At 43.6% G+C, this 13878-nt stretch overlaps 5 protein-coding genes across 15 annotated transcripts; 3 read left to right on the forward strand and 2 right to left on the reverse strand.

Annotated features, from left to right (window-relative positions):
- Nucleotides 1-41: 41 nt before the first annotated feature.
- On the forward strand, nucleotides 42-1524 carry RpL12 (Ribosomal protein L12). Of its 3 annotated transcripts, none has more exons than NM_166656.2 (5): nucleotides 42-108; nucleotides 177-238; nucleotides 340-413; nucleotides 477-657; nucleotides 814-1524. In NM_166656.2, exons 2-5 carry the CDS (start codon nucleotides 202-204, stop codon nucleotides 1017-1019), a joined length of 498 nt encoding a protein of 165 aa, NP_726413.1. In that variant the 5' UTR covers nucleotides 42-108; nucleotides 177-201; the 3' UTR covers nucleotides 1020-1524. The 3 variants fall into 3 exon arrangements, with proteins under 3 accessions (NP_726413.1, NP_524819.1, NP_726412.1); NM_080080.3 differs by having other exon boundaries at nucleotides 814-1077; NM_166655.2 differs by lacking the exon at nucleotides 42-108 and having other exon boundaries at nucleotides 118-238; nucleotides 814-1077.
- On the reverse strand, nucleotides 1517-2095 carry RpL39 (Ribosomal protein L39). The gene is made up of 3 exons (NM_057966.5): nucleotides 2052-2095; nucleotides 1862-1965; nucleotides 1517-1656 (listed from the first exon to the last, which is right to left on the reverse strand). The coding sequence occupies exons 1-3, from the start codon at nucleotides 2052-2054 to the stop codon at nucleotides 1608-1610; spliced, it is 156 nt and encodes a 51-aa protein (NP_477314.1). The 5' UTR covers nucleotides 2055-2095; the 3' UTR covers nucleotides 1517-1607.
- A 619-nt stretch (nucleotides 2096-2714) lies between these two features.
- Rap2l (Ras-associated protein 2-like) lies at nucleotides 2715-5069 on the forward strand. Of its 3 annotated transcripts, none has more exons than NM_058054.4 (4): nucleotides 2715-3237; nucleotides 4398-4535; nucleotides 4657-4774; nucleotides 4847-5069. In NM_058054.4, exons 1-4 carry the CDS (start codon nucleotides 3103-3105, stop codon nucleotides 5002-5004), a joined length of 549 nt encoding a protein of 182 aa, NP_477402.1. In that variant the 5' UTR covers nucleotides 2715-3102; the 3' UTR covers nucleotides 5005-5069. The 3 variants fall into 3 exon arrangements, with proteins under 3 accessions (NP_477402.1, NP_001286816.1, NP_001286817.1); NM_001299887.1 differs by lacking the exon at nucleotides 2715-3237 and adding an exon at nucleotides 3799-3893; NM_001299888.1 differs by lacking the exon at nucleotides 2715-3237 and adding an exon at nucleotides 4141-4321.
- Nucleotides 5070-5638: 569 nt separating this feature from the next.
- On the reverse strand, nucleotides 5639-8149 carry yki (yorkie). Of its 4 annotated transcripts, NM_166657.5 has the most exons (6): nucleotides 8089-8149; nucleotides 7129-8023; nucleotides 6827-6918; nucleotides 6225-6380; nucleotides 5925-5977; nucleotides 5639-5841 (listed from the first exon to the last, which is right to left on the reverse strand). In NM_166657.5, the coding sequence occupies exons 2-6, from the start codon at nucleotides 7908-7910 to the stop codon at nucleotides 5737-5739; spliced, it is 1188 nt and encodes a 395-aa protein (NP_726414.3). In that variant the 5' UTR covers nucleotides 7911-8023; nucleotides 8089-8149; the 3' UTR covers nucleotides 5639-5736. The 4 variants fall into 3 exon arrangements, with proteins under 4 accessions (NP_726414.3, NP_001350857.1, NP_001036568.2 ...); NM_001363931.1 differs by having other exon boundaries at nucleotides 7129-8149; NM_138035.3 differs by lacking the exon at nucleotides 6225-6380 and having other exon boundaries at nucleotides 7129-8149.
- Nucleotides 8150-8420: 271 nt separating this feature from the next.
- On the forward strand, nucleotides 8421-13216 carry Gpat4 (Glycerol-3-phosphate acyltransferase 4). 4 transcript variants are annotated; one of them, NM_001299889.1, is made up of 7 exons: nucleotides 8714-8998; nucleotides 9403-9606; nucleotides 9664-9906; nucleotides 10432-10668; nucleotides 11655-11888; nucleotides 12369-12625; nucleotides 12692-13216. In NM_001299889.1, exons 1-7 carry the CDS (start codon nucleotides 8864-8866, stop codon nucleotides 12993-12995), a joined length of 1614 nt encoding a protein of 537 aa, NP_001286818.1. In that variant the 5' UTR covers nucleotides 8714-8863; the 3' UTR covers nucleotides 12996-13216. The 4 variants fall into 4 exon arrangements, with proteins under 4 accessions (NP_001286819.1, NP_001286818.1, NP_611880.3 ...); NM_138036.4 differs by lacking the exon at nucleotides 11655-11888; NM_166658.3 differs by lacking the exon at nucleotides 10432-10668 and having other exon boundaries at nucleotides 12692-13128.
- The last annotated feature ends 662 nt before the right edge of the window (nucleotides 13217-13878 follow it).

Raw genomic sequence — 13878 nt, forward strand, 5'->3', positions numbered from 1 at the left:
CATTCGAGACACTTTTTATTCCGATAGCACTGGGCGATACATCACTTGCAAACGGTCCTCCCGGAAATCGATAGCTTCTTCTTTCTTTTTCTGTGTGTCTTTTTTGCGGTAAAGTACATGAGCTGAAAATGTCTCAAATAAAATCGGCGAAAACTAACGTAATCTTTGCCTTACAGCGACTGTTCAAGCCAAGATACCGCTATGCCTCCCAAATTCGACCCAACGGAAGTTAAATTGGGTAAGTAAGCGAGTGTTTTTGTGAGGAGTTGAGCTTCGAGCAAACCGTAGTTTATAATAGAGGATTATCTTCAATAACGAATTTCTGCACCCAAATTACAGTGTACCTGCGTTGCGTGGGCGGAGAAGTCGGTGCCACATCCTCCCTGGCCCCAAAGATCGGTCCCCTCGGTCTGGTAAGCATGCAAATCGGTTTGTTTACTTGTGCAATTCGCGCTAACAAAAGTGTCTCTCTGTAGTCGCCCAAGAAAATCGGTGATGACATCGCCAAGGCCACCTCCGACTGGAAGGGTCTGAAGATCACCGTCTGCCTGACCATCCAGAACCGACAGGCCGCCATCTCCGTGGTTCCCTCCGCCGCCTCGCTGATCATCAAGGCTCTGAAGGAACCCCCACGTGACCGCAAGAAGCAGAAGAACAGTGAGTATTGCCCGGCAATCCTGGACTGGACTTCCAATGCCTGTGCCGGGCTGTGGTGGATAATGAGGAGCTTTGCTTCCACCGCACTGTGCCCACATGCACTGGATGGTTCTGTGCTTGATCCCCCGATTAACAGCAGATATTCTTAATTTACAGTCAAGCACAGTGGAAACATTGGCTTCGAAGACATTCTGGCCATCGCCCGCGTGATGAGGCCCAGGTCCATGGCCCGTGAGTTGAAGGGAACCTGCAAGGAAGTTCTGGGAACCGCCCAGAGCGTCGGCTGCACCGTTGACGGAAAGCACCCTCACGATGTTATTGACGAACTGAACGAGGGCTCCATTGAAGTCCCCGCGGAATAAACAGTTTTTTAAACAGAATTAATAAATTGTACGCGATACAGTCTGTAATAATTGACCCAATCGGACAGAATTTTACTTTCGAGCTCAATGCGGCCGTGAATGCGATTTCAGATAGGCTAGCTAAATGTTAAACAAGAGGAAAACTAGAAGTGCATAATATTGCATCAATTCAGCAGAGTAGATTTGCCAATTAAGCAACGCAATAGGAAAATCTTTCTTAGTTCGGTTTAACAGTTGAATTCCTATTAGGCAGAAAACAATGTGCAGAACTCTTGCATTGTTAAAACAATTATATATTTGGAAGGTCTTTCCATTAAATGAGAAGTAAACAATTCGCACATGCCCCGCAAAAAGCACATGCTTGATAAGAAAGTGTTCAGTTTTCGTTACTGGAGAATGCTTTCGGTCACATTTTCCGCCTGGGTTTCCTGCGTTGCATTTACGAATGCATGTATGCCACCCCTTTCCCAAGATACAAATAAAAAGAGAGTATATTTAATCCGCAAATTGTAGACGAATTTATTATTTCATATTCTCGAAAAGATCTTCAGCATTCCACAAAATTGCGGAACTCCTGGAATCAACAGCTTACAGCTTCAACTTGGTACGCCTCCAGTGACGGCGCTTAGCGTTGTAACTGAAAGAAAAAGCGGAAAGTTGAAGTTAATATTAGAATAAGATTATGTTGCACCAATGATCTTTATGTTATTAAGAATATTAAAAATAAGGTAGTGACAGTACACTCAACAATTAAACGCACTTGCGTTGGGATACTTTGCCCTTACAAAACTTTTGCCACTGCAATACTAAACATTTAAATGGAAAACCAACACCGAACTTACCGAATAGTGTTGCCAGTACGTAGGCGAACCCATTGGGGAACGGATCTGTTCTGCTTCAGCTTCTTAGCCAGCTTCTGCTTTATTCTGAACGACTTGTGTGCAGCCTGGTGGAGAAAGAAGTAACGAACGTTTAGTATCTCGATATATTCAAAACATTTGATCAAAAACACAAATAAGAAAAATTTCCCACCATTTCGTCCAATCTTTTCAACGAGCCACACCGGAAAGAAAGAACCAGACCGGAAAAGAATACGCGCTGGTGGTGGGTTTATATCGATAAGTTCACTTATCACAATTTCATGCAATACGGAATGATGAAATAGAACGAAAAATATTTGAGGCATTACAAAAAATTATAATATAATATTTAAGACTTTTTTTTTATAGCAAGGGTGGTTCTTATAAAATTACATAAAAACTAAGTTTGTTTCGTTCAATTACTACTGGTTTCTTGAGTTAAATATGTTTCCGAAAGAACCAGTATCAGCTATTTAGCGTAAGTGAGCGACGAAATCAAATTATATTTTGCAATTAGAATTCAGCTATCTTGTTTTATATATTTTTTTTATATACAATTTATATAAAGTTGTTATGTTATCGGTATATTTTTTACTTAAGTTACAATCTTAATGTATATTGCAAATACATCACCAAAATATAATCAATGTAAACATAAAGCTCGCCATGATTCAATATGAAAGTGTAATTATGGTAAGTCTGTTTTAATTCGATCACGTTGTTTTCTTATTCGTATCGGAAATACATTTTAAAAATTAAGATCCCTAGTTAAATAACTTTATAAAAATATTTTTTCTTTGACATTCCGATAGGCCTCTATCGATAACAGTTTCAATTGTCGTGTGTATCTGCCCCTAACGTTTTTGTTCTAAAACCATTATTTCATTTCTTCTATACATCGTTCCATTTTCCCATAAGTGTCAGTGTCATCATTTATCAATTATCATTTGATTATTATATTTTACAATATAATATGTGTTTAAGAAAAGCCAAAAACGCTTCCTGCTGAGGACGAGGCACAAACAGAGCGCAGTTTTGTCACCGAACTTCCGTGCATTACGTGCGAATCGAAACGCAATGTCAACCCATACATAATATTTTGCTTTGTAAACGGTTTTTGAGTTGAAATACATACACACAGTGGTGTTAAATATAAACACGTACAGAAGACTCATTTGCATCTATATTGCACGCATCGAATAACACAAAAAGCTGATTTAACAATGCGCGAATTCAAAGTTGTTGTGCTCGGGTCGGGGGGAGTTGGTAAATCGGCCCTTACAGTGCAATTCGTCTCGGGATGCTTTATTGAAAAGTACGATCCCACCATCGAGGACTTCTACCGCAAGGAAATCGAGGTATGTACATTGTATGGGCCTGCATATGTTCGCGATATCGGCCAGACATAATCAATTTACAAACGCAGCCACACGCACATACAGATCTACATAAATATTTATGTATGTACTAAGCGTAATCACGCACATACATACGAACGTCTGTAAGCACGGGCCCAGCACAGACAGCCGTACATATACGAATGTTCGTATGTATGAATGTATGCGCACATATGTAGATACATATAATGGGCGATTAATTGTACATACATATGTACATATGTGCGAACGGCCACATATAGATTCATAAATTCACTGGCGTCTGTGCATCCAAATGTGCATATTTGAGCATAGGCGTGGGTGTTGCTGCAAGGATTAATGGCCAAGCCAGTTTTCAGCCCGAAAACATGATTCATAGGCGTCCGCATCCGCAGTCGGGGGGTTTATTAAATAGGGAGTGGACTGATAACGCTAAGCGACTCCGAAACCTGCATTTTCATTCCCTTGCAGTGCAATTCTCGTTTCGAGCAGCCAGCCAAACTAGTTCCCAAGCCACAATGTGCATTCTACGCAGAGCAGAGTGCCATTTGCATCGCAGCCTGCGCAAAAGTTCATAGTTTGTCATAGTTTGGCTTGCAAAGCAACCGATTCGATGAGTGAATCAATCAGCTGGAACCGTATGTATCTCGCCATGCTGTTTATCTATTAAAACTGCATTGTGCTGCCGAATTGAAAGCAAAATGCTTCACATTTACTGCGACGTGAGTTAGCCTTTTGCCATAGAACGAATGAGTGACACATGCGAGTGCAGTCACTCGCAGCTACAAGTCCATCGGATATCTGATACTGCTTGGATCTCGGGAACGAGCCCATTGCAGGCGCATAAGTGCCGCCTTTGGCAAATAAAATATATCTAATGATGTCGAAAGACAAAGAGCAGGCGTTTCTTCCGCATTCGCACATGCCCGCCATCGTGTGTACCACCCCATTTTGTGGGCAGCACTTGCACAACCCCTAATACCGCAGCTTTGTCTGAAGAGCAAATAACTATTTCAATTAATCCCTACCGAGCCAAGAGAACGTCGTAGAACGTACGTTTGCCCACGTACGTAGATGGGGCCAGCTTCTGCGGGTTCAACGCCCCAAGACAATTTACTAATGCAATTTACCCTCTTTTGCAGGTGGACAGCTCGCCGTGCGTCTTGGAAATATTGGACACCGCGGGCACAGAGCAATTCGCATCCATGAGAGATCTCTACATTAAAAATGGTCATGGTTTTATTGTAATGTATTCACTTACGAACCATCAAACATTTCAGGTATGAAAGCCACAAGTCCCTCCTGTGCGTTCATCATCGTGTTTGCTTTGTACTTTTTAACCCAAACTTGCTCTTGAGTACTCCAACTAATGCCAATTAATGGTCTCGCTTTGCTCCACAGGATATTTCTAGTATGAAAAATGTGATCACTCGAGTGAAAGGAAGTCAGCCAGCACCCATCCTACTAGTCGCGAACAAATTCGATTTAGATTGCCAAAGAGAGGTATCCACCGCTGAAGGTAGGCATCATCCATATCCCTCCCCAGACGAGACTGCTCTTATTTACGCCACTGTTTTCCTCGTCCTCACAGGTAATGCCTTGGCACAACTGTGGGACTGTCCATTTATCGAGGCATCTGCAAAGGATCGGATAAACGTAAACGAAGTATTCGCCACCATCGTTCGAGAGATGAATTTGACGCAAGAGAATCGGCAAAAAAAAAATTACTGTTGTTGTACGCTTTTATAGAAATTTTGTAAAATTGTAAGATTATTATAGTTAAAAATAAAATTACTAATATTTAATAGATAACGAAAACTTGGCGAATTTTTATTTTTCATTTCCTTGAAACAAAGCTGTGGTGAAAAACCCAAGTCCAACTCTTATCATCTATGAAAGCTGTTGAAAGAATTCAAACGATGACTAGCTTGACATCACGAAAATAAGTAATTCATGCTAAATTAGAAGAATATTTGCAAAAGTGACTCATGGGTAAGCATTGATAAAGAGCGAACGCGAACAGATTCGCAAGCGAATGACACCGATGAGCATGGATGTCTTTGGCTCCACGTAAAGCTGAATCTGCTGGGTCGGTCACAGATCGAACTCAATGAAGCTCATGAATCGCGTGCATTCTGGTCCAAATGCACGCCGCATTCTGGTTACTTGGTTACTTGGCTTGCACTTTACAATAGTCGGGGTATTCGGGTTTCGGCATGAGTCATCGCTGCTGACCACACCTTTCATCCACCTGAACTCTCTCTTCGGCGTTCGAAAGTCATCTGAATCAGATATCTTCTTTTCAATCAGTGCGTTCACTGATCGTCGGAAGCTTTAAAACCCAGAAACAAGGCGCCCAGTAATAATGATAAACACACAAATTCGTTTATGTAAAGAAATACTATAAAATTTGAAAAATATTTAATTTAGAATAATACAAAATATAAAACTTTTAGGTCTAATACAGATGTATACATTGAATTAATTAATTTTATACCATTCCAAATCGTCAGGTTTGTGGGAAGACGGCGGATTTACAATGGCCTGTGCGTCATTGAACAAGTTACTGCAAAGATTATCCTCAATCTGAAAGCGTAAAGTGGGCAAAGTGAGGTAGTGGCGTGGAACTCGGTTCGCCAACTCGGCGGTCGGCAACTGCGAATGCTTACCTGGAGGGAAGACACTAAGTTATCTGGGCAGTCGAGCACGCTAAGCCCAGATTCTGCAAAGATACACGGTAAGGGAAGGCGTTAAGTTAGTAAAGGCGAGGCATGGAGCGATAAGGAGTGTGGAGTGTTCGGCCTCTATCTCAAGATCAGTACTATACTATATAGTGAAAGCAGAGATGCCATGGGAATTACGTGATCGGCCCCCCGCCCACTGCGCACTCAATGTTATCTAGCGATATCGCTACGATATCTGTGTGTCTCGTTGTCTTACGCTAGTCGGGGTGGTGGAACGAGACTTACGCATTCTGGGATCATTCCATGAAGTCGTTCGATCAATGTGATTTATAAAGTAAAGATCTCCGGACTCGGTAACTGCCTGCTCCCAACCATCCGGCAGTGGACCCAAATTGTTAGCAATGGTCGATGTGGTAGTTTGTTTTGTAGTTTGCAAAACATCTATCGAACAAAAACAATGAATTACAAACCAAAGTAAATAAAAACAAATTAAAATATGTCTTCAACGTAATGCTGCAGTGTGTAAGCGGATGAGAACGGAGGGGCACTGGCGCCCAGCATGCAGCACATATCAAAATCAATTGGAGTATGCTCAAAGCAAATCCAATCGAGCTCCCACTTCCGAATGCCAAAATGATCAGACTCCAACCCAATCCCGAAAAGTGCATTGGCGCGCTCAAAATGGACGGAATGGACTCCCTGAAATCGGTTGTGTACTGTGCTGTTCATGCGTTAGTTGGAATGAGTTAGAGCCTATCTTATCCCTGCCTGGTCTCTAGCATTAATTAGTCCTCTGATGGCTGATTTAAGTGGGTTAACAATGAGACGCAGCCACAGGCAGTTAACGACTTGCTTATCTAAGGCATTACATCTAAGATAGAACCTACCATTCTGCTTTATTCGCTCGGCCATCAAGATTTGCTGCTGCTGGCGATATTGGATTCTGGGATCCTCCCACTGCGTAGATTTTGTAGTATGACTGCAAGTAGAGAGAACACCATTGTTGAGATTGCTGTTTTGGGTATTAGTTGAGCTAGTAATGATTAAGAGATAAACTTGAAAGACATCCAACGAAGCCAATGAGATTTCTGTGACTCACAAGAATATTTTAGTTTTCATAAGTTCATAAAGAAGACACGTATTAAATAAAGCTTCATGCATATCATTTTTAAAATCTGCCCAAACTCACTTCAAGTAGTAGATCTGGCCATCATTGGTCTTGGCTTGCTCCCATCCCGGCGGCAAGGCGCCTAGTTGGCGGTTCAACTGAATGGGGCTGATGACGTCGTAGGAGCGCTGCTTCTTGTGCACTGTCTGCATGGACATGGGAATGTCCTGCGACATGCAGGTGTTCATGGCGTCCAGATCAATGGCCGAGCTGGCCGGGGCGCCGCTGGGGAACTCTTGGGCACTGTTCTCTGGGAAAGTGGGCCCAGCGGGCTGCTGTTGGCTGCTCGGATTGGCATTCGGATTGTTGGCTGCTGCTGCGTCGCTCCGGGCGCGCACATTGTAGTTCTGCTGCAGCGAGGCGGGGCTGCTGCGGGCTCGGGAGTGATGTATCGCCAGGCGGCTGTGCTGGGGAGACGGCTGAATCTGGAGCTGGGGGATGGCGGCGATGGGCGACTGGCCATCTGGCTGCTGGACGATGGACGCCTTGTTCCCGATGTTGATGCTCGACTGGGAGCCCGCGTCGTAGGTGGAGTCGGCGCTGTTGGCCCGCGAGTGCGAGGGCGCCGGGGGCGTGAAGAAGGAGTTGGGCAGCTTCCGCATGCGCAGGGGCAGCTGCAGCGGGCGCTTGGCGTCACCCGGATTCAGGACGCTGTCGAATAGCGCCTGCAGGTTGTCGTCCGTGTCCTGGTTGACCCGCACCACCAGGTTGTTGGACTTGATCGGCGAAAGCATGTCCTCGTCGTCGATCTCCTTCTCGATCAGGCTGTTTGTATTGCTGCTGGCTGACATCGTCGTTAACATATAAAAGGCACTTATTGTATACAAACGAAAACTACATAGAATTATCTTAGCGATTAGGCACGCGCACATATATGTTCTTCCATATACGTATCACTCCATCGCGCTGCGCGAAACTATAACATTAAGGTGTTAAAAACTAAACTTCGTTGCAATAAATAATAGTAATAATAATAATTACGGAACTGCCAACATAAAATAAATTTATCCCAGTGTTGCCAGATGGCTATCCCCGTCCACTTGTCCATTCCGATACTAGCGTTCCTCATGTAATCGGCTTCGTGGCTGCACCTGCGGAATGCCAGGGGTATTCCGCAAGCCGATTACGACTTTTGTCGATTTCCTTTAGCTATAGCTAAAGATTTATTCTATATTTTGTAATTAATAAGGCACAAAACAAAGTAGATATTAAATTATGGTGTGTGTATAGCCCACACACTTGTGTTCCATAATATCAGACTATAAATTATTAGACTAACAATTATTATTTATTGGTTTATAACATTTTGTTTAGTGAAAATAAGTACAGGCAAAGGTCTGTCAAAAACACACCCAATAACAATATAAACTGATTGTAAATGTGCCTTGTTGATTTAAGTAATAAGTGCAGGTAAAGGTCTGTCAAAAACACATACCCAATAACAATATAATCTGAATGTAAATGTGCCTTTTTGTTTTCAGTGCACGTTCATTCAACCCTTTTCAAAACGATTGGCAGTGGAACAAGAAGCCGTTCCGTCTCCTGCCCGACCGGAATCGTCCCCTTTCCGTTTGTTCCCCGTAGAGATGAGCGCGGGCCAGGTCTGTGAGCACGAGACAGGTTTTTGACACAGTCAAGGTCCATCGCTAGTTCGGTCTACAGCAAAAAGTATTTTAACATTGTATATATTGGCACGACACAATTCGGAGGCATTTTTCGCTTAACAATAACTAATGTCGCATGACACAAATGTAAAATGATCGCCGTGCTGTTGGACATATTCTGGATCCCCATCGGGGGCTTCCTCTCATTTCTCATATTTATTTCCGCCATAAACAAATCAATCGGCGTCCGAAAAGCGTACGTGAACCTCCTCCTAAGGATATTCGAGGTAAATATTGCTTGCTTTCGTTCCTCAGATGAGTAAGCACCGATTTGAGGTGCTCCACTGCTGCGGTGGCTTTGCAAATGGTGCTGTCTTACCAATAGTTAAGCTATTCCAAAGTCCATAAATATAGTCAGCTTTTGGAGTACGCCATACTACGTCTGCCCTACGCAATTACTGCAATGCAGGCGAGTTCGAGAAACTATTGCTTGCCCGGAAGCTTTAAGTAGATTCTTCGGCTATCCTCAAGGAATCTGCGGGGCAGGAGTGCGCCAGTGCACCCAAGTTGCCGCTTCCCAGACACTTGTAAAGTGCCAGTCATTACCTCGTCCGACGATATGCTTGCGATAATCTTATCTGCAGATAATCCCCGATTCGACTCGTTAACAACTAATCACCTCTACTTTCAGTATGGTCGAGTTAGTATAGAGACAGCATCCAAAGAAAACCAACACATTCAAAATCCCAAGACTGACGACAAACAGGGAGTGCAACTAGTGGACGACGCCGATTCCAAAGAAGGCACCAATGGAGCCACATTGATTACCAGGGACGCGGTACTCCTGCCCCAGCCACAGGAGCCCGCTCCAGAGAAGCCAGTTTCCTCCACAAAGGTAAGGAGTCCGGCATTGCAATGGGCACCTGATTTAAACAACATTTCCCATTTGCAGGATGAAATCAATTTCGATTTTGAGAAATGCCTGGACTACGTAAAGTCTGGCGTGGAGGCCATCATCGAGGACGATGTTACGTCGCGCTTCGAGGCGGAGGAGCTCAAGAGCTGGAACATGCTGACACGCACCAATAGGCACTACGAGTTCATTTCCTGGAAAATCACCTCCATCTGGGTGTTCGGCTTCTTCATCCGCTACGTCATCCTGATGCCCCTCCGGGTATTGGTATGCTTCGTTGGTGTGAGTACATTCGGTTCATTTAGTGGCTTTTCCACAACTACCCGATCGTCCCGATTCCCATGCATGCTACAAATTATCCCAAAGGATACGCTTAAGTAATGTATTCCGCTTTAGACTGGAGAACAGCATCATGCATAGGGATTGGGCTGTCGAGTAGTTATCTTACAGTGTGAAAGGAAAGTGACTCAACGGACAATAACTGGTTAAACTTTACCCATTAGTAGATAAAAAGCGTTTTCCTCAATCGATTACATTTCAGCTTAGAGCTAGCTACCTTTTGATCTCTTTAGAGAAATAAGTTTAGTAGAGTATCGGACGACCCGACCCCCAAATGCGCGTTTGTTATCGAAATTGCTTGCACTAACGTTTACTGGAAGTTAATACAGATACGTCGCAGTACCGCGAACTTGTGATTAACAAAGTTTTCGTTGAAAATTTTTTAATTTACCCATAATTTACCACCATTTATTTGTGTTGTGCGCGTTTTTTAATTTACTTCTCTAATAAAAACTATTTAATTCCTAGGTTTTATTTGCAGTTTTATCAAGCTCCATTGTGGCTTGTTTACCTTTTCGATTTGTACGGCTTTCTCTAGCGAGCTTGTCATTCAAAATTACGTTCCGCCTTATTTCAAGTTCTATGTCCTCCTTTATCAAGTTCCACAATAAGCAATATAAGCCCACAGTCTCTGGGTTCTGTGTAGCCAACCACACCTCTCCCTTGGATGTGGCTATATTATCGACCGATTGTACCTACTCTTTGGTGAGAAAGAAATTTTATCTTAAATTCGTCACACAAACTGGTTTCATTTAAGTTAAAATGCATGCATGTAACACCCGAAATCGCACATTTTGTAACCCGTACTTGTACCTAAACATACTAAATCCTGACGCTCTAACATATCGGTTCGATCATTTTATCCCAGTAAGAGAAACTCGACTTTTGGGCTTCAGACTTTGGCTAGCAGCCCGGTAACCGCCGATAAATTGTCCAATGGCTTTATTGGTTTCCATTCGTCCAAACTTATCAAAGAGTTCCCATGTGTACGCCTTGGCAGATAGCCATTATCTCTGTGTACATGGAGTTTAGACCCGACGCATATGAACATACCTACAGGCATCGATAAGTTTCAACCGCCTTGCCGACATGAATTACTTCATACTATTCATATTACCTGATAAGTCGGAACTGTTCCGAGTTTGGGCAGAAAGTCGATTCGAGAATGCATGCATGAATTTGACGGAGGTGCACTTTTCCATGTGGTCCTAAGTTTATGTTGCAGTACTTTTGCTTTTGTTTCGTCCCCGCCTAATGTCCTTTGTCCTTTGCAATCTACGAGTGGTTTGCTGATTTCAGCTTATTCGTTTGCCGTGCGAGTATCTAAGTACACGAATCAGGTAAGATAAGTGCCGTGGGTATGGTATCCATTTGTTTATTACTCGGTTTATGGCCCCCACGGTGCCCTCTATTACGTGTGAAGATTAGTGTCAGCTCTTTTCGTGGTTTCCCCGTTGAATTTTGTTTGCGGAGTGTGAGCCTAGACCTAAAATTGTAATGATGACCATTAGATTAAGCCTAGGCTACTATGTAGGAAATTCCAGTGTAAATCCAACGAAGCCAATTGGCTAACATAACGCCTAGAAGACGACGAGTGGAGATGAGTCCTGGTGATTTTAAAAAAGAAGAACTTGAAGCTCTATGTAACTGAACTCCCTCACTGTTCCCATTCTCGTTTTGTGCAATCTTAGGTAGTGTGGTTAACAGTCTGCACGGCTGCAGTGGGATACTTGAAGGATGGGCCCTTCAAGCGGGATCTCGTGCACAAGGTGCTCGGCATGTGCTTCGGCGTTTTGTCCAGCGCTATATCGGCGGTTATCACCTACCACAATGAGGATAATCGCCCGTCATCCGGTATTTGTGTTGCCAATCACACCAGTCCCATTGATGTGCTGGTCCTGATGTGCGACTCGACCTACTCGCTGGTAAGGCAACGTTTGGAACCTGAAGCTACTAACACCCCGCCCGTATGGAAATAATCACGATCTTTGGTTGTAGCATCTTACCTTCTCAGTTTCCTGTAGTCACTAGAAACACACAAACATATAATCCATTTTAAAGTGGTGAACCGCTTGAATGCTTTTTGTATATTTCCTATGTTATCAATTAGGAATAGGGATTTGCTCTGAATGGATGATTCTTTTTTAGTTTCTGATACACAATGAACAATTAAGCTTAATTTAATAGTACTTAGAAATAAGAAAACACTGGTGCTCCAAAATGCTCTAAATAAACTAGGCTGAATTGGCACATATCCAAAATTTGCACGTACAGGTACTAACACGAATTTAAGCTTGTTGTGGTGATGGTTTTTGTTATGCATGTTTAGTGTTTTGGCTTTCTGTGTTTTTGGGTAGCTCCAAGCCTCTCTTAAGCCAGATAATAAGTTTCGCCCGACTTTCTAGATTGGCCAACGCCATGGCGGCTTTTTGGGGGTGCTGCAACGAGCTCTGGCCCGCGCATCTCCCCACATTTGGTTTGAGCGCGGCGAGGCCAAGGATCGTCATTTGGTGGCCGAGCGACTGAAGCAGCACGTGTCTGATCCGAACAACCCACCGATCCTTATCTTCCCGGAGGGAACTTGCATCAACAACACGTCGGTCATGCAGTTCAAGAAGGGCAGCTTCGAAGTTGGCGGCGTCATCTACCCGGTGGCCATTAAGTGAGTAGTGAATAGTTTTTCGCGGCGAAACCATTTCTCATCCGTGGGGTCTCTTTTGGCTTGAAGGTACGATCCGAGGTTCGGCGACGCCTTCTGGAACAGCGCGAAGTACTCGATGATGCAGTATCTGTACATGATGATGACCTCGTGGGCCATCGTGTGCGATGTGTGGTACCTGCCGCCGATGTACAGGCAGGAGGGAGAGTCGGCGATCGACTTCGCGAACCGCGTGAAGAGTGTCATCGCGAAGCAGGGAGGTTTGATTGATCTGGTCTGGGACGGGCAGCTGAAGCGCATGAAGCCAAAGAAGGAGTGGAGGGAGATCCAGCAAGTCGAGTTTGCCAATCGGCTGAAGTCGGACTCCACCTAAATTACCATATTACCATACAGTGACTGTAAATGATATACATACATGATTTTGCATAATTTGTATTGCAGCGACTGTAATTTGTATAAATTACGATTAACAATTGGATGGTTAAATAAAAGATGAAGTCAAATGTACAATTATAATAATTATTTGTATATTAATTAATTTATCTACTTTGTAAAATAAACGATATCTGATAAGCTGATTATCATAACATCTGGACCCGATCGCTGTAAATTCATTTCTTTGTCATGCAAAACGCCAGCCACACTCTGGCGAAGAATGGGCTCGAAGGTGAGGCCTCTTTGTTGGATGGAGCGAGACCAGGTCAGCAACCTATGGATGTTGATTTTTGGCCACCTGCATATCATGCATAGTTAAGCGGAGCCAAATGAAGCCAACAAGATGGCGAATAACTAGATTACATATTCATAATTATGCGGCTAATAATAAATACGAGTGGCTGACTCAGCGCTGCGCCAAATGTCTATTTTGCACTAATTGTCCACCCATACAGGTAATTAAGACATACATACTTCCGTGTTCCGAGTTGGAGGCGATCGGTCGATCGAGTGGTTAATTCCCGACATTCTTGGCGATGAACTAACCCTGAACTGTCGCCAAAAATAATGGTGGTATCGGATCGGATCGGCACGCGGATAAACAATGCTGGCAAAGCAAACCACATTGTCAGATTTGTCGAGTCAATGGGCCTGGCCTTCATAAATTGTTAGGCTCATTGCCAATCGCAAGTGAGCGATTTACAATTAACAAATACCCAGAGCCCCTCTATTTATAGATATGTTTATACATGGGCATCGCAGGCGCTGATGAAAAGATGCTTCACTCCATCCACATACACATCCACATCCACATCCATATT

This window comes from Drosophila melanogaster, chromosome 2R (assembly GCF_000001215.4).
Source record: "Drosophila melanogaster chromosome 2R".
NCBI classification, from domain to species: domain Eukaryota; kingdom Metazoa; phylum Arthropoda; class Insecta; order Diptera; family Drosophilidae; genus Drosophila; species Drosophila melanogaster.